Source organism: Schistocerca nitens, chromosome 5 (assembly GCF_023898315.1).
Source record: "Schistocerca nitens isolate TAMUIC-IGC-003100 chromosome 5, iqSchNite1.1, whole genome shotgun sequence".
NCBI lineage: Eukaryota > Metazoa > Arthropoda > Insecta > Orthoptera > Acrididae > Schistocerca > Schistocerca nitens.
In genome coordinates, this window is record NC_064618.1 from 629,408,589 (window position 1) to 629,432,998 (window position 24,410).

The 24,410-nt window shown below is 38.1% G+C and overlaps 1 protein-coding gene across 3 annotated transcripts in view; it reads right to left on the minus strand.

Annotated features, from left to right (window-relative positions):
* The window catches only part of LOC126259327 (uncharacterized), a 233,219-nt gene that overhangs the window by 109,244 nt on the left and 99,565 nt on the right, over window positions 1–24,410 (minus strand). For all 3 annotated transcript variants that reach the window (XM_049956019.1, XM_049956018.1, XM_049956020.1), the window contains exon 3: window positions 9,581–9,690. In XM_049956019.1, coding sequence (XP_049811976.1) covers window positions 9,581–9,690 — 110 coding nt within the window. The remainder of the gene's footprint in view (window positions 1–9,580; window positions 9,691–24,410) is intronic.

The following is a 24,410-nucleotide window of genomic DNA, read 5'->3' on the forward strand; positions in this document are numbered from 1 at the left end:
AGATAATATTGTGGGGAAGTCGAAACAAAGACTGAGCTATGTTGGCAGAACACTTAGAAGATGCGACAAACCAACTAAAGAGACAGCCTACATTACACTTGTCCATCCTCTGCTGGAATATTGCTGCGCGGTGTGGGATCCTTACCAGGTAGGATTGACGGAAGACATCGAAAAAGTGAAAAGAAGGGCAGCTTGTTTCGTGTTATCGCGCAATAGGGGTGAGAGTGTCACTGATATGATACACGAGTTGGGGTGGCAGTCACTGAAACAAATGTGTTTTTTTTTTTTTTCCCAGCCTGATCTATTTATGAAATTTCAATCATCAAATTTCTCTTCTGAATATTTTGTTGACACCCACCTACGTAGGGAGAAATGATCATCATAATAAAATAATAGAAATTAGAGCTCAAATGGAAAGATTTGGTATTCCTTTTTCTCACATGCCACTCTAGAGTAAATAGTAGAGAATTAGTATGAAAATGGTTTCGATGAACCCTCTGCCAGGCACTTAAGTGTGAATTGCAGAGTAACCATGTAGATGTAGATGTGACAACATCAGCAGCTCAGATGGCAAGTCAGTACTAAGTAAAGAAGAAAGGCTGAAAATTGGGGTGAATATGCAGAGGGACTACACAGAAACAAACTTGAACCTGGTATCAAAGAAAGGGAAGAAGATGAAAGTGAGCTTGGGATGTGACACTGTAAGAAGAATTTGTTGGAGCATTGAAAGATATGAGTCAAAATAAGACACCAGGAGTAAACACCATTTCCTCAGAATTATTAATATCTTCGGTAGAACATACCATGATAAAACTGTTCCATCTGACATACAAGATATACTCTCGGATAAAGAAGAATGTAATAATTCCAACTCTGAATAAGCCAGGAATTCCAACTCTGAATAGGCCAGGTACTGTGAGATTTGCATATTATCATACCAAAAGTTTAAAATAGTCATGGGTTCAAAATACTTTCATATTTTTACAGAAGAAGGGAAAAACTGGTGGAATCTCACATCGGGAAAGATCAGTTTGGGTTCCGTAGAAGTATAGAAACATGTGAGGCAATGTTCACCCTTAGATTTATCTCTGAAACACACTGAAGCAAGTATTTTGACAGTGTTTACTGGAATGTTCTCAGGGAAATTCTGGAGGTAAAATATAGGCAGTGAAAGGTTATTGACAACTCACGCAGCAGCGAGACTGTGATTTAATCAAAGGGCATAAAAGCAAAGTTGTAGTTGAGGAGGAAGTGAGACTGAGTCACAGCCTGTCTCTGGTGTTATTCCATCGGTACACTGAGCAAGCAGTACAGGAAACTAAAGAGAAATTTGGAAAAACAATTAAAATTCTGAAGGTATAAAGTTTGTTGATGAGATTTTAGTTCTGTCAGAAATGGCACAGGACTTGGAAAACCAGTTGAGTGGAATGGGTAATGTCTTTAAGATAAGTTTATAAAATGAAAATAAATAAAACAAGATTGCATAGTCTATGTCATGAGATGCTGAAGAGATTGCATAGTCAAATTGTGACACGAGACGCTTAGGAGTTTACATCAGTAAACGAGATGCTGAAACTAGTAGACAAGTTTTAGGACTTGGGGAGCAAAATAACTGATAAAAGAGAAGTAAATAGGATATAAGATGCAGACTGTCAATAGCAAGAAAAAACTTTTCTGAAAGAGACAAATAAGTTAAGACCTAATACAAAAAGAAAGTATTCATGTGGAGTGTTTTATGGATTGAAACATGTATAATAGACTGCACAGACAAGAAAACAACAGGAACTTTTGAAATGTAGTACTACAGAAGAATGTTGAAGATTAGGTGTGTAGTCGGGGATGGACGACACTCGTGCATAACTTGTTTACAAGACAGGATTTGATGAAAGAGCATATCCTAAAGCGTTAAGGAATCATTAATTTACTGTCACATTCAAATAATTAAACTAAATGATTATTTTTGATAATTTTCAATGCGGTAGGGTTGGCAGCTGCGATGAATTTTTTGAATGATTTCTTGAAGCCTTCAGCTGCCATTTTCTTTATTTCCTGTACGATTGTACAAGTTCGGCCTTAGGCCATTTTGAAGTATTTTATGGATGATTTTTTGGTAACAGATTATGTCATTGCTCCTATGACAACATGTTATGCTCATAAATTAGTTCAAGGTGTTCACACTATTATTTTTTATACTCTTATGTTTTCTGGTGTAAAAATAGGAGAGAAAAGTGTAATAATTGATTTGTTTTAATGGTTTGATTGATGCCACAAAATTTTCCCTCCAAGCAACTCAGAGATCACTGAATTTTTCAGTTGGTAACACTAGTCATTTTCCCTCCAAATCATGTTGGTGCTGGCTGGCTGTGTACATACTGTGAAACTGTGTTTACAGTGATGTTTTATGTTTCTGTGGTGTATTTCAGCTTGTTATTTATTCTATAAAGTTCTTGCTACATTAACAAGCCATCATATATCTTGTGAACTTGGGTGTTTTTAGCTATAGGAATAAATCATGGAGTTTCCAAAGAAAGTGAGGTTATGAGGAAGGCAAAAGATGTTTCACCTCGGAAAGTTTCGGCTGTGGTAGCACTTTTTGCTGTAAATCATTATACATAGCAAGAAATTGCTGACAGAATGAGAATATCACAGGCAATTGTCAGCAGAATCAAACTTTCAGTGCAGAAAGGAGGTGAACACAAGCCAAACAGGAAAGGAAAATGACGTAAAAGAAAAATCAGTTCTAGAACAATCAGAAGACTTACAAATATGGCAACAATGAACCGTAAACTTACTTCTACAGACATGAGCCATCAGCTGAAAGGTTTGGCTACTGAAGTTTCACCTATAAAAGTGAGAGGAGGCTTTTTGAATGTGATTTAAAGGCATGCCAACCAAGTAAAAAGCAGAAAATCACACCTGCCATGAAAACCAAGAGACTGCAGTGGACTAAACAACATCAGGAGTGGACAAGTGAGGACTGGGCTAAGATACGTGCAATGATACAGTAAATTAAGTGGGTCTGATCTCTAAAGTTAGGAGTTTTGGCTTGATATTGTGATGTTTTACTGATAAAGAAGAAATGCACATTTGAATTTTGGGACTGTTGAGGTCTCCTATGCTACTATTCCCAACTTTTCTAACTAGCAATTTTGTACACATGCTTCAGGTATACTTCAGTGATGAATCTGTATTCACAGTGATGGAAGCAAGCACCCAGTATGTTCGGCAAAGACCTGGAGAACAGTTCAAAGCTAAGCATATGTAGCAATGTATGAAGCATCCGACTTCCGTTATGGTCTGGAGTGTGATGTCTGCGAAAGGCCCTGGTAGATTACACACTGTTGAAGGGACGATGGGACAAGAACAATATAAGGATATCCTTGAAAAGTAACTTTTTCCCCAAATAAATGAGTGGTTTCCTAATAAAGATGACATTTTTATGCATGATGGGGCAACTTGCCACAAAGGCAAAAGTGCTTCCAAGAACTTGGAAAAAAGCAATTGAAAGTGTTGCCCTGGCCAGGGAATAACCCTGATATGAACCCAATTGTAGTTTATGGTCTATTGTGAAACAGAGGATAAGGAAATTTACAATAACCACCAAATAAGATCTCATGGAGAAACTAGAGGAAATCTGGTACCATGACAATGACATTAAAATGTCATGTCAAAAGTTAATAAAAACTATGCCAAACAGGATATAATCTGTATGTAGATGCAAATATGTAATAAATGTAAAGTTTTGGAAAAAAAGATTTAGTTTAATATTCTGAACACATCTGTAGTAATGGAAGCAACTGTGGGGAGTAAAAATTGTTAAGGGAAATGTTGGCTTCACTACAGTAAGCAGGTTCGAACAGATGTAGGTTGCAATAGCTATGCAGAGATGAAGATGCTTGCACAGGATACACTAGCATTAAGAGCAGCATAAAATCAGTCATGACTAACTCAAGGGAAGGGCAGGGGACAAAAAGTCAGCTGTATACAGCTGCATGTGTGTCCATTTATGAACTTTCATCAGTTACAGGTCAGAAATCTTTCAAACACACTCCTTGCACTGAACTGTATAATGTTTGTCCTGCAGACGAACAGTATCTCATACCACGTTGTTTTTTTTTTTTTTTTTTTTTTTTTTTTTTTTTTTGTAAATACGCAATAGTGTAATGAAGTATTTTAATACGCAGTTTGTAAGAAAGATTCTGTGTTACCAAAACAGCTTCCTGATTTGTGTGGTTTTGTCAGTGTTAAGACACTGAGTTGTATTTGGGCACAAATAAGAAGGGGTAGTGTAACATTTTCCCTTGTTCCTCCAACTTCTCGAGCATCACTTGAAGTTGACAAGAAGAGATTCCAATACTAAAGGATGAGTAAAAGATTAAAAATAGTAGCCAGATATGAGGAACATCAGGTTCAGAAGGATGTAGGTTGCAGTAGTTATTCAGGAACGTAGAGGCTTGCACAGGATAGAGTAGTGTGGAGACTGGTTTGTCTCCAGACCGAAGACCACAACACCAACAACAACATGAGGAACATGCAACATGTCTCTTTACTGTGGACAAAATAATTTCTAAACTAATGACAAAAAGAATAACACAAACTATTTTACAGAAGGGGATAATTATACACAATAAAATGACCTTAGAAGGTAATTCCCAATATGTCTTTAATATTGTTCATCAGAGAAGGACCCTAAAAAGCAAGAAGCAGCCAACAGCATCCCCAGTTGTAAAAAATGTTTAGATACTGCTCCTCCATCTATTGTTGTACACTTTCTCTTGGGTTTAAAAAAAAAGCACCTATGAGGTTTTGTTTCTAAAAGAAACCTACAATTAGACAACACTGGCATAGGAAAACAATATGACCCATTACTCGACTCGGTTACAAAGTTATTGTAATTGGCACACAGCTGCAGCAGTATGTCACAAAGAATAGTCTTAGAGTGAATAAATGTGTTCTTCACTATAAATGGGGCCAATTTTATCTCTCATAAGAAGAAAGGGTGGTTAAGTTGTTGGACAGGCTGTAAATAAATTACAACAGCATATGAAAAATGAGATTTATTTCTTGGATAAAAATGAAGCAATTAAAGCTCAAGACACAGAACATTTAGTAAAAAATGATGCAAATGTATGTAAAGGAATAAAAGATTGTGTGGTGGTCAGAAGGGGCAAAGATAATAAAACCTGAGATGTACAAAGACATTATATTGCACGCATGCGTGCAAGCACACACGCACGCACAAGTAAACAGTATTAAAAGCTATGCTATTCAACACTCCCACTCGTGTTGATTTCAGAGACACAATTGATGATGATTTATGACTAGTCTACAACTTTTCTTTTGATAGTGGTTTTGTGAATTTGTCTGCCAACTAACCTTCTAATTTAACATAAGAGATAAGAACAGAACCATCATTTATTTTTTCATAAGCATAATGGAGCTTTGTATCGATATGTTTAGTCATTTTGCAATGTTCATTGTTTCTCATTAATTGAAATGCACTTTTGTTGTCCACAGAGAGTGGTGCTGGTTGCTCTATATTAACTCCAAGCCCCTGTAAGAATGTACAAAGCCAGGTGATTTCAGCAATTTTTCCAGATGTTGCAACATACTCGTCACAGATCTGGCAACACATTTTGCCTGCACGATGTCCGTGTAACAGATCCACCAGTCAGTACACTGACAAGTATCAACATCTCTAGCAAAATCAACACCTGGTCACACAAGAAGTTTAAGTTTATTACCACTGTATATATAGCCCCATTGTCTCTTGTACCCTGAAGATACTTTAGGCTGCATTTAACAGCAGTTCTACACTCATGTGCAGCATTGTTAAGGAAACAACTTGCTTGACTGGCAGAAAACATTATATCATGTCTTGTCAACTGTAGCAGCAAACATAAAACCACCTACAGCCTCATGAAATAGAACATTTTCCATAGATTCTTATCATCATTTACTGTGTACTGTGCTAAATGCAAGTTTAAACTGCAATCAGTGAGTGTTGTGTAGGACTTGCAGTTATTTATACTCAATTTTTCTAAGGGGGCAACAATTGCTGCCCTCTTAGCAGATACACAGTTCTTTACTTTAATTGTCTTGCTTGATTGCCAATCCTACATAGTGAGTGAGTTTGTCAGCCACAATATCAAAATGAGTTTTGATTTCTTCAAGTATTTTATTTATAGTTGGTATTGATTTACTTATAATTAATGCATTTATAAAAAAAAAAAAGCCAAAAATACTTTTTGGCCATCAACTTGAGCATGAAACACAGTCATCTGAATTAAGCTATTTGAAATTTAAAAAAAATTAATAAACTGAACAAATTTTTGATTTCAGCACCGAGGAGTCTGCTTCAGTTCATAAAGGCTTTTGTTTAATTTGCAAACTAAATTTGCGTTTTCACTAATGAAACCTTCAGGCTGTTTCATGAATAAATCATCTCGCAAATCACCATTGAGAAAAGCGGTTTCCACAACAAACTGCTTCCTGTCCATATCATACAATCCTGCCAAAGCCAAAGAATACAAGTTAATTAATACTGAACAACAGGGGAAAAAGTTTCTCCATAATCAAGTCCATATTTCTGAGAATACCCTCCTGCAAATATTCTAGATTTATACCTCATTAAGCTACCATCTGGTTTACATTTCATTTTGTGAATCCACCTACAATCAAGTCTGGCAATCTGAAGATAGATCCACTAAATTCTGGGTCTTATTTAGTAACAATGAAGACATTTCATCTTTCATTACTGTGCACCACTTCTCAGAGTTTCCAGATGTCATCACCTCCCTGACTATGTGCAGCTCGTCAAATACTGCTGCATAAGCCATGAAAGTTTGGAAACAAACTGGAGGGCAAAGTTCATAACAATTTCTTTGAATCATCCCTAACTGACACACCTCTCAGTAGCATAGAGTCCTTGATCTTGCAGAAAATCCTCTTCATTTTGAAAAGGTCATTGAACCTCTTTTCCCTCCGCTTCTGTCAGGAACTTGCACTCGTATACAATGTTGTTTGGCCTGAGTTCTGTAGGACACATTGTAACATTTCCATTGAAAACCAAGTCTCGTGAAACAGTTTTCTTCTTTGTTACATGACCATACAGCCTATAATTGTTACTGTAACCATCGTAAGCAACCATTACCATCATCCTCGATTTACTTTGAAATTTGGATCATAACCATTTGGGAGTAGGCATAAAACATTCAGCACTAGCTCTCCTCATTACAATTAGGCTTTCACGGACAGTGATGCAGTGTATACACTGTCATGTTGACCAGAATCAAGATGCATTCTGTGAACACTTTCCACTACCGATCTGATTTCATGTTCAACTTTACCATTCTGCTCTGTTGTGTATGCTTTCATGGACAATACCAGTCTCCTTGAGATGAATGAAGTTGATAATTAACAAATTCTGTCCCATTAGCAGTCCCAATAACTTTAAGATTATTCCTTGATTGCCATCCCACCAACTGTTGAAACTCTATGAACACATAAGTGGCATCACTTATGTTCTTATAAAGGAATACAAACCTATATGAAATACTGTCATCTTTGAAAATAACAAAATGGTTAGCACCATCTAACTATGTGTATGGCATCCTTCCACATACATAAGCATGAATAAATTCTCCTGGACCACAGGCACGAGTCTGAAAACTTGATCTAAATCCCTTCCTATGCAGTTTACCATACTGACATGAAGAAGTACTTACTTAAAGCATTTGATTTTATTTCTGGAATAAAAACCACAGTCAGTCATTTTCTTCAAATTCTCATGTCCCAATCTCAAATTTTCTTGCTTGTTCCACATTTTCCTCATACAAAATAACATTCTGTAACATTGATTTTCTGTTTTTAAATCACTCGCCACTAGCCTCTCTCTAAATACCTCAATCTTATTACTGTTGCATGTGACTTCTAAACTTTTACTAGCTACTGTTCCTACTGAAGAGAGATATTTTTATTTTTTCAGACCAAATACATACTATGTCTCCCCCAGTGGACGAAGTTCCCATACACTATTTACTAGTGCATTTAACTTCACTGGTCCAATACCATCGCATAGACAACTGAATTATCTCCAATGTGAACAGGAATTTCAAACGTCCCCTACTGGTTTAAGAATTAAAAACCATTCCTTGTGTGGGGTCACGTTTTGACGCAGTGCTATCAGCAAACCAAACATTATCACAATTTGTAGCCAAATATCCCTGATTCTGCACCCAGAGCTTGATGTTTAGGGTATTGACTTTCTCTTGACAATTTTGTCATTCTTTTCTTATACTCAGTCTTATAATGACTTTTCTTATGACAATAACAGTACTCAATACTCTTTTTGTTCGCTTAAATTACTTTGGAAACATTGACCCTGGCCTTGGTCCCTTTTGTGGCTACCATCTAGAGCTGCAAATGCAGCTGCTATTTCTTCAATCTGTGTCAAACATTTCTCTTCTTTCAGTGACCTTGCTGTTAAATTGCCAAAAGTCTGCCTGCTTTCGTCGCCCAAGTCCCAAGCTGTAACAAATTAATCATATTTTGATGGAAGTCCACCTAAAATTTTTGGCAATCTTGTCTACTGTTCACCAACACCTGCAGGAGGCTGTGCTAATGTTATGTTGTGCAATAGCATGACAGGACAACACCTTATATTTGAAGAATTATTGTTTCAACACTCGCTGCTCATGAATTGTCTTAAAACAATTCCACATACCATTTGTTGTAGCACACGGCATGACAGTTCCATACCAGATAAAATAAAAGGCATTGTTTTTGCATTAAACTCATCCCACAAGTAGTTCTGTGCATCTGTACCTTCAATCGGCCTTACTTCCATGAACAATGTCTAGCAATTTCTCAGCTCAAAAGGTACATTCTATTTGATACTTCCATAACTACAAGTTAACTCCATGAAATTTTTGGAGACTGAAAAGCTTTGTTCATTTCATCTCGTACCCTTTCATTTTCCAAGTAAAACCCTCAATATAACTGAACGCACTCTGGAGCCTTGATTGACCTGAAGAAAATAAAAATTTCTATAGTAAATTAATACATTTTCTCTGGGCTCATAGCCTGTTGGACAGGCTGTGATTAAATTAAAACTGTATAGGTTGGTTGAAATTTATTTCTTGGATAGAAACAAAGGCACTTATCACTGAATGGCAACCAATGTACTTGTACTTCATCCAGTTCTGCAAAGTGTGTCTGTGATCCTCACATGACTCTAAAGCATCCAGTTTGCTGAGCTGAGTAGTTATTTTGACAGCTTCCTTTTACAGACTGTCTCTGTAGTAGGTAGAAATAACAACAAAGAACTTAAACTGATGAAAGTTTCTACTCAAATTTACAGTCTAAAATAGTTTGGAAGACACTGATGCATTTTGAAAAGAAAATTAGTACAATACACAGAAAATATGGTGGTCTTGTCACATTTCACAAACTCAAGACAAATAGCCATGTGCTATCCAGCTTTTGTGATGATGCAAAACCACATTACATAGTCTGGTTTTTTAACTGCTTTACAAAATGGTAAACAAACATCACCACCTTATAATAAGAATTTACGTACTTGATCTGAAAATGTGTCTGAAACTACTGCACCAAGCCTCTGTAACTGATCTTTGACTCCCATAGATCTGTTATCACCACCAGACCGCACTTCCACATATGCAATGACATCTGAAACAAGAAAACAAAAAAGGAGCATTTATCAAATTACATACATATATACACAGACAACACTAATAATGCTTGAAAACATGAATCATTGTTGTGAATATACAGGGTGCCTATAACTAAAGTTCCAGTTTCAAAATGGTGTAGAAAGAATACCTCTGCTCAGAATGAAGTCAAATTTGAACAGCATTTTCTTAAAGCAAAGAAGTCTTTGGAGGGAAAAAAAAAAGAAAATGAAAAATTTACCAAGAGATGGCAGTGTAAGTGTCTTAATGTAAATGGGGCCAATTACAAATGACACACGAATTATAATATGACAGCTATGGTTTGAATTTCACATTACACCATCCATGCCGTGCATGACTGCACAAATTCAGCAGCAACCAGTTATAGCACTGTTATGTAAGCCCATCCACTAAGATCGTATCACATCAGGTGGAAAACTCAGTTTTTAATTGTTGTGAGGCCAAAAACAACAAAAAAGCAAAACGACGTCAGTTTTTCATGGTCCTGGGACCGAAAACTGCATAAAAAGCAAATTAACATTGGTTTCTAATTGTCATGAGATTGGCGCAAAATACATTCAGTATGCCGTTTGCTATTTTCTGCCCCAAGTTGAAACTGAGAAACAGCATGTTCCACTACAGATCAGAGTGTCTCAGGGGTTACATTCAGGATACATTGTGCAATGCATGCCATCAACTCACCTACACTCACAGTGGAGCACTAAACCCAACATCTTTCAGATAACCACACATTAAGATCAGGTGATCGCGACTGTCAGGCTCTAGGGAAATGGTGGCTGATAATTCTAGCATTTCTGAAATGCTTCTGCAGCAGCCACTTCACTGGCCGTGCAATGTGCAGAGGACTGCCAACTTGCATAAAAATTATCCTAAACAGACAGCTACAGTGTTGAAGGGCTGGAATGATGATGATGGTGTGCAAAAGAGTCTCACAGTATATACCAGTGATGGTACAGGTAACACAACCCACAGGACTCATCACTCTGAAAAAATACGGTCCTCTGATAAACAATGCCATCACCCACAGTACACAGTCGCATTTCCAATGGTACCTTGAAGTGTGTGCCCATATTTGCAATTCTGCATATTGACATGTCCTTTGAGACATAAATGGGCTTCGTATGCCCACAGAATGTTCCGTGGCCATTCAAGGCCCACTTCCATGTGACCATGAAATTCTAGAGCAAACATTTTGTTTACTGGCAGGTTAGCAGGAAGCAACTACTGAACACAGGTGATTTTATATGGATAGCAATGCAGGATGTTTCATAGCATTTTATGCACTGTGCTCACAGGCATGTCCTATGTTCGGGCAATTTCCTTTTCCTATACACTGCACATTTGCACACCACTGCTCGACTCTGTCCTGCAATGCTGTGGCCACATCTTCTACAGATGTTGGATCAATTGCTTTCCTCCTCCTGCCACACTGCACTTCAAAAGGACCTGCCTTTTCGAATCTTGACCCATGTTTTAATTCTGATGGCTAGTTTGAATCCAAATTAAATTTCATGTGCATCAGTTTGTAATTAGGTTTTGGATTTTTCTGCTGAACTGGGAAGAAACTGGAAGAGTGGAGGAGGAGGGGGGAGGGGGGAGGGGGGGGTCAATGACATTGGGCAGTCCACAATGTCTTTCACACTTTTTGTAAGTACAGTGGAATCTCACTTAATGAGCATCTCACATAATGTGAAGGGGGGGGGGGGGGGGGGGGGAGGAAATCCAAAAGTGATGTTTCGCATAGTGAGTGACAACAATTTAGTGCGACATCACCAGCCACTCTCATGTGGCAGGGGAAACGTTCAACAATATGAACACCTTTCATTGTCGGCAGCAGCATATGAACGATGTCTTTAGTACATACTGCAGTCTGGGTTTAGCACTCTTTCTCAGCTTGTGAGCACACATTTTTCTAAACTTGTATTCACACAGTGTATTTTTGTGTGCAAATTTTAATAAACTACCATAAGAGAAAGAAAATTACCTTAGAAATGAAACATAAAATTATTGAAAAAACACAAACACGGTGTGAGTGTTGTCAATTTAGCATGCACATACAATCGGTCTACAACTATTTGCAGTATCCTCAAGAACAAGGACAGGAATAAGGAGATATACGCTTCAAAGGGAAACAAGAGTATCTAAACAATGGTTTCATATTCCTGGTTCGCAGGAGAGCTTCTGTAAAGTTTGGCAGGTAGGAGACGAGGTATTGGCAGAAGTGAAGCTGTGAGAACGGGGCGTGAGTCGTGCTTGGGTAGCTCAGTTGGTAGAACACTTGCCCGCGAACGGCAACAGTTTTAATCTGCCAGGAAGTTTCATTCTAGACGATGTCGAAAGATTGTTTCTTATATGGCTAAATGAAAAGCAATTGCAAGGTGACACTATTAATGAGAAAATTATTTGCGAGAAAGCAAAAATGATTTTCACCAACCCTGTTAAGACGACGCCAGGGTCATCAGTGGCTGAAGCAGTGATTAAGGGAAGATATGCATGGTTTGAGAACTTTAAGGGAAGAACCGGCACCCACAGCAATGGAGGCATGGTGAAGCAGCCAGCTCCAACACAAAGGCAGCACAGAACTTCGTCAGCAACTTCAAGCTGCTCATAGATTCCAACCAAGGGTTATCTGCAGCAATGGATTTTTTATTGTGGTAAGATGGGTCTGTTCTGGATAAAGAAGGTGAAGTGTACCCTTACTGAAGCAGAGAAGAATGCAATGCCCAGTCACAAGCCAATGAAAGGGCGTCTCACACTGCTATTCTGTGCAAATGCAAGCTGAAATTTGCTTGTTTACAGTTTAGAAACTCTATGAGTCTTCAAGATGTCCAGAAGAGCAGGTTAAATGTAATACGGATGTCTTGCAACAAGGCTAGGGTGACACATGATCGTTTTTGTGATTGGATCAATGAACTGTTTGGTCCTCCGGTGAAAAAATATTTCCTTGAGATGAATCTGTCACTGCATGTCTTGCTTGTTATGGACAACGCTCCTGCCCATTCACCAGGCCTACAAGACCACCTCATTGAAGAATTTCAATTCATTAAAATCCAATTTCTGCCTCCCAACACCACTCCATTACTAGTAGATTATTTCTAACTTTAAGAAGCTCGACACTAAAGCACTCTTCAAACACTGCTTTGAGTTGACTGGAGCTACCAATCTCTCTTTCAGACACACATTGTTGTCTGTGTCAAGATGATTGAAAAGGTGTAGGAAGGTGTTACCAAGAGAACTCTCCCTTCTGCTTGTAAGGAACTTTGGTCAGAGAGCATTGTTGAACGTAACTCTGAGGCATCTGAGTAACGAGTCAGTACCTGTGGAGCCTATAGTCAATGAGATTGTGCCTTTGGCCAAGAGCATGGGACTAGACGTGGATAACAATGATATTGATGACCTTGCGGAAAATCACAGACAAGAAATGACCACTGAATGGAGTCACAGTGTGTTTCACAGCAGGAAGTCATGCAGTGGAGTTCTTCAGAGGAGGAAGAGGTGGTAACAGCAAAGCAGCAATATTCTGGTACCATAGGAAAAATGTAGAAAGTATGGAAATCACTTGCATTATACATTGAAAATCATCACCCCATGAAGCAGTGGCTACAACCGCTTCTAATTTATTTGACGATAATACTGTGTCACATTTTCACGAAGTGTTGAAGCATTGACAGAAACTAACGACCATAGACACCTTCCTCGTAAAAGAATTAGTTACGTATCATGAATAATACAGTATATAATACTGTATGCCTGCTACCTTCAGGCAAAAAGGAATACAAAGTCTCAAAAATGAGACCGGCAGCAAGTGCAAAATGGCTAAGCAGGCATGGCTAGAGGACAAATGTAAGGATGTAGAGGCTTATCTCACTAGGGGTAAGATAGATACTGCCTACAGGAAAATTAAAGAGACCTCTGGAGAAAAGAGAGCCACTTGTATGAATATCAAGAGCTCAGATGGAAACCCAGTTCTAAGCAAAGAAGGGAAAGCAGAAAGGTGGAAGGAGTATGTAGAGGGTCTATACAACGGCGATATACTTGAGGACAATATTATGGAATTGGAAGAGGATGTAGATAAAGATGAAATGGGAGATACAATACTGCGTGAAGAGTTTGACAGAGCACTGAAAGACCTGAGTCGAAACAAGGCCCCGGGAGTAGACAAAATTCCATTAGAACTACTGACAGCCTTGGGAGAGCCAGTCCTGACAAAACTCTACCATCTGGTGAGTAAGATGTATGAGACAGGCGAAATACCCTCAGACTTCAAGAAGAATATAATAATTCCAATCCCAAAGAAAGCAGGTGTTGACAGATGTGAAAATTACCGAACTATCAGTTTAATAAGTCACAGCTGCAAAATATTAACGCGAATTATTTATAGACGAATGGAAAAACTGGTAGGAGCCGACCTCGGGGAAGATCAGTTTGGATTCCGTAGAAATGTTGGAACACGTGAGGCAATACTGACCCTACGACTTATCTTAGAAGAAAGATTAAGGAAAGGCATTTGTAGCCTTAGAGAAAGCTTTTGACAATGTTGACTGGAATACTCTCTTTCAAATTCTGAAAGTGACAGGGGTAAAATACAAGGAGCGAAAGGCTATTTACAATTTGTACAGAAACCAGATGGCAGTTATAAGAGTCGAGGGGCACGAAAGGGAAGCAGTGGTTGGGAAGGGAGTGAGACAGGGTTGTAGCCTCTCCCCGATGTTATTCAATCCGTACATTGAGCAAGCAGTAAAGGAAACAAAAGAAAAATTTGAAATAGGTATTAAAATCCAGGGAGAAGAAATAAAAACTTTGAGGTTTGCGGATGACATTGTAATTCTGTCAGAGACAGCAAAGGACTTGGAAGAGCAGTTGAACGGAATGGATAGTATCTTGAAAGGAGGATATACGATGAACATCAACAAAAGCAAAACAAGGATAATGGAATGTAGTCGAATTAAGTCGGGTGATGCTGAGGGAATTAGATTAGGAAATGAGACACTTAAAGTAGTGAAGGAGTTTTGCTATTTGGGGAGCAAAATAACTGATGATGGTAGAAGTACAGAGGATATAAAATGTAGACTGGCAATGGCAAGGAAAGTGTTTCTGAAGAAGAGAAATTTGTTAACATCGAGTAAATCTAAGTGTCAGGAAGTCGTTTCTGAAAATATTTGTATGGAGTGTAGCCATGTATGGAAGTGAAACATGGACGATAACCAGTTTGGACAAGAAGAGAATAGAAGCTTTCGAAATGTGGTGCTACAGAAGAATGCTGAAGATAAGGTGGGTAGATCACGTAACTAATGAGGAGGTATTGAATAGGATTGGGGAGGAGAGAAGTTTGTGGCACAACTTGACTAGAAGAAGGGATCGGTTGGTAGGACATGTCCTGAGGCATCAAGGGATCACAAATTTAGCATCGGAGGGCAGCGTGGAGGGTCAGAATCATAGAGGGAGACCAAGAGATGAATACACTAAGCAGATTCAGAAGGGTGTAGGTTGCAGTAGGTACTGGGCATGGAGAGCTGCATCAAACCAGTCTCAGGACTGAAGACCACAACAACAACAATACTATATGTAAAATTTTCTTTGAATGAATGGGATGAATATGATAAAACTAGTACTTTTTCTGCATGGAATACATTTTTTTTTTACATTAATTTATATGGGATAAATTGTTTCACTTAACGAGTGTTTCCACAACGAGTAAGATTCTGGAATGAATTATTCTCACTATGCAAGGTTCCACTGTAAATTGTCATTTCCAGGGAAAATCCCATGAAGTTACATTAAGATGCACTATTGGCACTGGCCTCCCATTTTCCTTCCAAAACTCTCTCTTCCGACTATCCTAAATATGAGAAATAAGTAAGGTAGTGTTACTGCGAATTAGAATTTTAATTAGTTACAAAAAAAAGTAACCAGGTCAAAATGTGGTAAACTTGAACCTTTTCATAAACGTACCTGTAACAAGCCCTGAAAGTCACATTTATCAACTGTTGATAAGTTAAACTGTTTAATGAATCATCAAATTAATTCACCATAAAGCAACTCTGTACAGAGCTTCAAAATCAGATGAACAATGAAGTTAGTTTATGTGTGCATCATGACAATAAAAATGGAAAACTATATCAACTTCTTACTTATTTAAATATTCAATGCCCTTCTCTTGATGGATACTGGCAACTCAGTAACAGCTGTTCACAAAATATTTATTTATAGTATATGCCTTCACTTCATACTTGCATCAAGTTAATTTTCAAAAAATTCACCGTATGTAGTCACTCATAAGTACAATCATGTAAGTGATTTCTTCTATAACCTGAATTTTATACAGAAGATAATCACAATCAGTAGTACCGAACGCAAAATGAAAATCATCAGGTAGCCCAAATAGTAAGAAAATTGACAAAACCAACATTATGTGGCAATGTAGGTATAAAAAATTTGGCACTTTCTCTGTACTAAGTATATGCCAATTTTTATTACATGCAGTGAAATTGAAGGCCAGGCCAGACCAGACTCTGAATATGAAGACACATTTAGCGTCTCCAATGCTGAAACTTTTAACATAATCAAATGCTGCCAAGAGACTGTGGGTTATTACAAGATAAGCTCACAGTAGTTTCTTGTCATCCAATAAGAGTATAAAGATTTGTCAATCACTCCAAAACTTAATTGAAAGATGATTGTTTCATTTCAGATAAATGTTTAATTTCCTACTGGTACTGAAATCATTATAGAAAACAAGCTCAGAATAGACAAGAAATCGAGGAGAAAATTGGACATGGCTTATCAAAGAAAAGATCTTGGCATTTGATTGGAGTCAGTCAGGGAAATTATGGAAAATCCAAATGTGGAAGGCAGGGTAGGGATTTGAACTGTGCTCCTCCTGTAGATCGATCCAGTGCCTCAGTCATTGCATCATCTTTCAAGGTCACAATTAACTACAGAAGGCTGCAGCTGTACAACTTCCAGTCCCACTGTAAATCTGTTAGTATGTTATTGAGCAACCTCAACAGAATGGATACGAGATAACTGTAATGAAATGTGTTGAAATCTGAACATTCTCAATACAATGAAAATTATCCCTATCCTCCTTACTCCAGTATGTGCAGATGTATTGAGAGGTATGGGAAAGATCCTACATGATTCAATAACTGGGTTTGAAAGTTGCTATGAAAGCAGACAGCCTGATCATAGATTTAAGTGAAGCTGTACAACATCAAAATGAGCATAAGAAGAGTAAACAATTAATTCAAGAGTAAAATTTTTTCAACCAAACTAATAAAAAATCATAAAACTTTTTCATCATACGTTAAGTCCCAGTTGCTCAGTGAAAATACTAACACCAAAATAGAAAATGGCAGAGAGAAAGCTGAAATACTGAATTCACTCTTTCAAGATCGTTTCACAGTAGATCATAATGCAGGTCCTCCATTCAATAATTACATGAACATTGAAATGGCAGGTACTAAGGCAAGTGATTGTAGAATACAACTTAACTAAAATCATCGAAAGACGTGATATCTGCGAGATTCTGCAGAGATTATGTGAAATAATGCGCTCCCCCGATAACTATGGTAGCAGAATTATAAAATAAGTTTCACGCATACACAACAAAACACTTGGAGAATGAAAATCCCCTCTATAAAAACTGACATGGAATCTGCAAACAGTAACCCTATGAGACACAACATGATCTATTCATCCATGCAATCCAAAGTGCTGTACGCAACGGCACCCAGACTGATGATGTGTTATTTGACTTTCAGAAAACAGTTCCACAATGTTGTTTAATACACAAAGTAAGTGCTTACTCAGTGGCAGACCATATTTGTGACTAAATTCAGAACTTTCCAGCAGATAGAACTCAGCACCATCATCTTAATGGGACGAAACTGAAAGATGTAAAGGTAATTTCAGCAATATTCTATGGGAGTGTTATAGGGCCTTTGCTGTTTTACAGCATACATAAACATCATAGGTGGTAATAAGAAAGCTCCATCAGGCTGTTTACAGACAATGCTGTTAACTTTAGGAAGGCTGCAGCACAAGAAGATTGTAATGAAATATACGAAGACCTACAGAGGATCAATGATTGCTCCAAGGTCTGGCACTTGACTCTGAATGTAAATACATGTAACATATTTCACACAGGTGAGATTCACTACAGTTCAATTATGCTCTGGGTGGGAAACCACTGGAAATAGTAACAACCACAATATGCATAGAAGTAATCATCTGGAACAACCTAAAACAGAAGGTCCACGCAAAACCAGCTATAGGAATAGCAGAGTCCAGGATGAGATTCAGTGAAAGAATGTTATATAAATGTATTGCATCCATGAAAGAAATGGCTCACAAGGTTCTTGCAAGCGCTGTTCTTGAGTATTGACTATCAGTCCAGGGACACTCACCAGGTTACATTAATAGAAGAGAGAGAGAAGACCCAATGAGGAGCACCACATTTCATCATAAGATCATTTATAAATGTGAGTGTGTACAGGGGATGTCTAACAAACTCCAGTGGCAGCTCATAAAAGGGCCTACATATTAGTTTCCATTGTATAAATGACACTGTAACCAACTACATGAGTCTACCTTAATTCCTTAAAGCTATATATTATTTATTAGACCTTGGCTAACATACTACAACAGAAATTCAATAAATTTACTTAAGTATGATTAGTGAAATGAGTGTGCACAGTTGACAGTGCAAGCATCATATCAGATAATTATTATAACATAGTAACCATCCCCTTCAGAAATAATGTATTATTTTTAACTTTTGAAGAATACAACTAAGAAAACCGAAGAAAATGCGAAACTAGCCAAGAAACAAAATTTTCACTAACAGAAACAGCAGTAGAATCCACTAATTTCATTTACAACTATTAACAATGAACTCTGAAGAAAGATGCAGAAACTAAAAGCCAAATAAACGGAAAAAAAACTGTCAAAGAATCAAATGGTAAAATTGTGAAATTGCAAATTACAAATATCATTCACACAAACCAGGAAAGAGTAATCATAATGACAGGCAGTGTCCAAACCCCTTTCAATCAACAGAGCTGTTAACAATGTGAACAAGCTACAACAGACAGCAACAATGAGAATACAAGTAATGGATTAAAGCTGTCTTCAGAGCTAACAGGTATCTATGGAGGTTGCTACTGCTGTAGACGCCACTGCCAATAACTAGCTAAAGATGCACCAATTACAATCATTTAAACTATCCATCAATGTCTACCCAGTTCTGTGTTGCTTTTCCACTACAGTGGGGAGGTGAGTGGGGTTGGGTGGTGGCAGGAGGGAGTGCAATAGACAAACCGTAATGCCTAAAAGAAACACACTGACAGTTTCGTACACAAAACTGTTTTATTGTAGTTTTTCTAGCAGTTATGAACCATAAAAATATTATCATAAGTGATTTTGGAGTTAGAGATTGTTTGGGGAGGAAGTTTCAATGCAGTCTGGTATGTGGAGGAGTGGGGGTAAAAGACCAATTTCAGCATAACTGCATCACCAACAGTAAAAGTCTGGAAAAGTTTCTGAAAAATTATTCAACTGTTGTTTGTGATGAAACTATAAATTACAACGACTACAATCATTGAAATGTTTGTCACCTGTGAATTATGCTTTCAATCCATTTTCTGTATGTGAAAACCACAAAAGCTCTAGACAGTCATAGTGAACTTTTTGCAGTATACTGAGAGACCATTATGAGTGGTCCCTGTCAGAAAATGGTGCTGTTCATTCCAGGAATGTTGGATAAAAGTCAATGGAAAAGAAAGAACTGGAAGACCATCTGTTGTGACAAATGAACTTCTTCCACAGGTTAATAACAGAATCAGGGAAAATCATTGGTAGACAATTACAGAATTATCAGTCACAGTTTCCCCTCAGCTACCATGAACAATGTTGTACAAACTTGTGACCAATAAGCTTTGTTAACATACAACGGGTCCCACCACATCTAAATGAAGTCCACAAATGGAAGAGATTGGAAGCTGCATTAATGTTTCTGATGTGATATGATTCAGAAGTAGGGGAATTCCTCATTCACATAGTGACAGGTGATAAAGCATGAGTTGCACACGTAAATGTGGAGGGGGCGGGGGCAGGGGCAGGGGGAAAAACCAATAGATTGGGCCCACACTAGCTCACTATTTAAACTTTTAAAGTGCTGTAGAACTTTTCTGCGCTACAATAAGCTCTGAAACTTACTATAAAACCTTAAACAAGCTCAGAAGAGTCATCCAGACCAAAGGTAGGGGATGTTGAATTCTGGCATCATTTCTATGCGTAACACCAGGTCACATACTGTCACATGCACACAAATGTCGCTTAACTGTATCAAGTGGGAATTGTTTGATCATCCTCCAAACAGTCTTGATTTCACCACCCAGTGGTTTTTAACTGCTTCGGGAGATTTTGTTAAACTGCAAGAAAATTGACTATAGTTAATTTTACAGGACAGACTTGTCGTAAGATCATGGACTAAGAATATCTGAGCAATTGTGCGCATGTGAAAAAGTTGCTATCAGTATTAAATTCTATTATAAGCTGAATAACCGATAATAGGATTTGTGGACTATACAAAGGAACGTTAAATTGAATATAAGAATGGGACTGGGTACTTAGCTTTGTGAAAGTAAAAGCATACGAATTTTGAATCATTGTATCGGTGTACAGTAATGGACCATAGTCCTTGCTGTAATATCTTTGAGTGACAAACTATAAAAATCACGAACATTTTAATTGCCGTAACTGCTGAGAGTAATTGCAGGATCAAACCATCTTTTCCCTCTATAAAAAACGCACTCATTCATGATCAATTAATTATTATTGAATGTTGTTAATTAAAAACTAAACTGATTTCCACAGTTATGTGTGTATTAGCAACTAACATCCAGAAACATTATTAACTATCTTGTCTTTGGTAACACACCAACAAATGAAGGGTGATCGACTGAGCAAAAAGTTTAATTATTATGAAAACCTGAAATTTAGTCGCCGTTACTGTGAAGATGTTTGTGGCTGCTACATCTGATGTCTAGATATAACAAAAAGCCAGCAACATACAGTAGATAACATCATATCTTCCATCAGAGAAGTCGACAATAGCGGATCGACAGAGGGCGGTTACAGGGCTCTGGACCCTCCCAGAGCGGCGAACTTCATCACATAGGTATAAGGAGGATGCATTTTGGGCTAAAATGTTAAACGCAACGGAAAAGGGGTCAAAATCAGCTGGACCCCCAGAAATATTGAGCTGACGAGGTATGGTGGAGACAGTAACAATGTGAAAGAAATACAAAAGGAAACAGTGAAATTGAGAGAGGAGACAGTGACATTGGGATATACTGTAAATGAATGGGAGAAAAAGGAGACAGTGGGAGAGTGACATATACAGGCAGTGGCAATGCGAGGGAGATGTGAAGTACGTAGACTTAATTACAGAGAGAGACTGGTTAAAAGGATTTAGAATGGTCTCTACTAAAGGCGGGTGAATATGTTTGCACACAAAAATTTTTGGTGTGGAAGGCAGAATGAAGATTGTGGCAGCTGGTTCCCAAATTTTCTGACAGAGTCTTTTAAAGAGGAACGTATTTGCATTTTTTGTACTCTAACAGGAACATTATTTTTCCACTGGTTCTACAATGAAGGCACTGAAAAGCTCGTTTCTTTACATGCAAGTACCTCAATGTGAGAACAATGTGAGAAGCATTTATGTAAAAAATGCTGACTGTTGTAGCCTTAAGTTGCGTATAATGCAAAACCTCAAAGCACTAGCACTTTTTAAAAAAAAGTAATAAAAATTACTTTCTGAATAACCCTCACATCATCATCAGATAATCTGCTTGAAAATGAAAGAAACAGGGGATAGTAACATACTAAAAAACTAAATTATAAACTCAAACCAATTTATGTTAATAGCTGCATGCACTTTCATGCAGTACATAGTAACTGATCAAAATACAACTCAGCAGGACAGGAAGATGCTCACAGTGTAAATACATATGTGCTTTGACTGGTGGAATTGAAAGCAACAATTAGCTGCATAAAAAAGCATAATCTTGTAATTTCAAACATAAGATTAAAAGTATTCACAATGTAAAACTGATTGTGAAAGATACCCATCTCAGAGCGGAAACTAATAAAAAACTGTCTAACTACAAATTGTAACCAGCACCTTGAGGAAATAAAGGGGCGACCCCCCCCCCCCCCCATCCAAAAAAAAAAAAAAGTTATATGACTGCAGGCTTCATACACAATGAAATCTCTACATCAAAGTACCGTAGCATGCAGCTAAATGAGCCAAAATAAAATGGCAAAGCCCATTTATTAAGTGGTGTACTATATAGTAATTCATTTTCCACATTTGAAGGGAAACAAATCTGCAACAAACCATGCTGAGTAGGTGGAAATACACAGCAATGGTGCACTGTCATAAGACAAAATGGTAGCGCAGCTGCTTCCAGTGTGTTCACACCACACTGCATGACTCAGAACGAAGTAGTAAACCACAAGGAGAAGTGAGATCGCCAGAAATGTGGAGGCCTTGTGCTGGGAGACCAGCATATCAAGGGGTGCTCTTTATACACAACAGTAAACAGAGGTGAGCTACAGAGTGGTGCAGCAACTGTCATCGTAGGAAAGCTGGAGAGGAGCAGAAATGATTAGCGAACAAGTTAACACAGTAAACAGAAGATTTACTTGACTTGTATTTCTCCTGTCGTACAAAGATTCATTGCAAATAATGAAAGAAGAAACAGAGTCCAGCTCTCAATGTCAACAAGGAAGAGGCTTTCTGAACTAAAGCTCAAAAAATGGATTCAGAGCGGTGATTAGGCAGCATCTGCATAGCTTCACATAGTGAAGTGACTAACCGCAAGTGGACGCCAGGCTGCCACCAGCCATCCTATATTTTTGCAGCAGACAGCGGTCATGGTAGCAAGCCACTGGAGGAAAGGCTCAGCAGGCGTCCTCCATTGGGTTCGCTGGATCCCACATGACCATTATCGGTGTACAATGGAAACTTGCATTTCCACTGACAACCCTGATGTTCATGGTGTGGTATCGATACGTAATACCACAGTGAGAAAAAAAAAAATTAGCATGGATCAGCTTTCAAATCTTGTATGATATTTTAAACATGATAAAAGGTCATTGCATGCTGGTTTCCATGACTGCTGAAACCCATTAAAACATCCCACTGAAGCGAGACACCAGCAGAAATGTTGCTGCAGCTGTGTCACATCATCTAGATGACTTTTTTAGCTGACTGATCACCATGACTGAGCAATAGGTGTGTCACTATGACCCCTAGATAAATAAGCATTAGAAACATGTGGATTCATCAGTTACATCTACATTGATTGACTGGAATACATGTATGCAGGGGTATCACATATGTAAAAATCATTTAAAGCTAAAAAATCTGTTTTTTCAGCACATACGACACCCAAAACCCGACTGACAGTGGAGCACACCAACCAAAAATATCAGAATGGTGGATGATGTAGTGTTTACACAGACAAAAATACAGGGATTAACAACACATCTGTCTGCAAACAAGGCTCCTGAAGAAAATTGGGCAAAACTACTCCAAGTGTACAGCATTTTATCTAGCTATCTTACAGCTGTATACATCAGTTCCCTAAAGAATGCTTGCTTCCTGAGATAGTGGAAGGAAACCAAAATAGTCCCCATTATTAACCCTGGTAAAGAGAATAGCCCTATCAGCCTACTGTATACAGCAGGGAAAACACTGAAAAACTATTAACAGGATTGTACATGCTGTCTTCTCATATGATCTCGTAAATAACAGAATGGGGGAGTAAATGCATTGCTGGTTTTTACAAACATCAAACAGGAAAGTGATCACAAGGACACTAGGCAATAATGGTCAGTTTAGACATTCAGGGAGATTTTTATAGTGCTTGGTGGCCTAGATCCTAAATGTGCTACAAGAAATTCAGTGTCCTAGGAACTTATACAGGATGTCCCACGAGGAACGGTCAATATTCAGGGATACAATAGGAATGATCATTTGAAGCAAACAAAACTATTAAACATGGGCTCTAAAATGCATAGCTTAGGAGCTATGAGCGGCAGGAAAGATGTGTTTCACAGTAGCAAATATGAGCAAGTGCTCACAGCTCTGAAGGCAGGATGGCCACAGTGTGCCAAATTTCACTCAAGTCCGATGTGTGGGTCGAGTCTTGGCCTATCTCAGCTTTGCTCAGTACTTCTCTCAAGTACTTTGTACAGCATGACATTTCAGCTGACATGACATTCTTCAATTGGCCAGAATTGTGGTGTCAGTGCTGTTTACCACTCACTATTTGTTCATGGCGTAAAGGAAGTTCACAGGCCCACTGGCTGCTAGCGCAAAAAGAGGCAGTCTAATGCTCCATCATCACAAGCCTTTAAAAATGAACGAGAATTACAGAGGAGAAGGATGAGAATTCTCCATACACTTGGATAATAAATTCAGTCGGGAGGAGAACATCACAGAACTGCAGAAACGCCTTAACAAATCTGTATTTTCAATTCGAGTGTTAGCAGACATAGGCGACATAAAAATGAAAAAGCTTGCATACTTTGCCTACTTTCAATCCATAATGCCATATGGTATAATATTTTGGGCTAACTCTTCCAGTCAAACAAAAGTTTTCAGAGTCCAAAAGCGTGTAATAT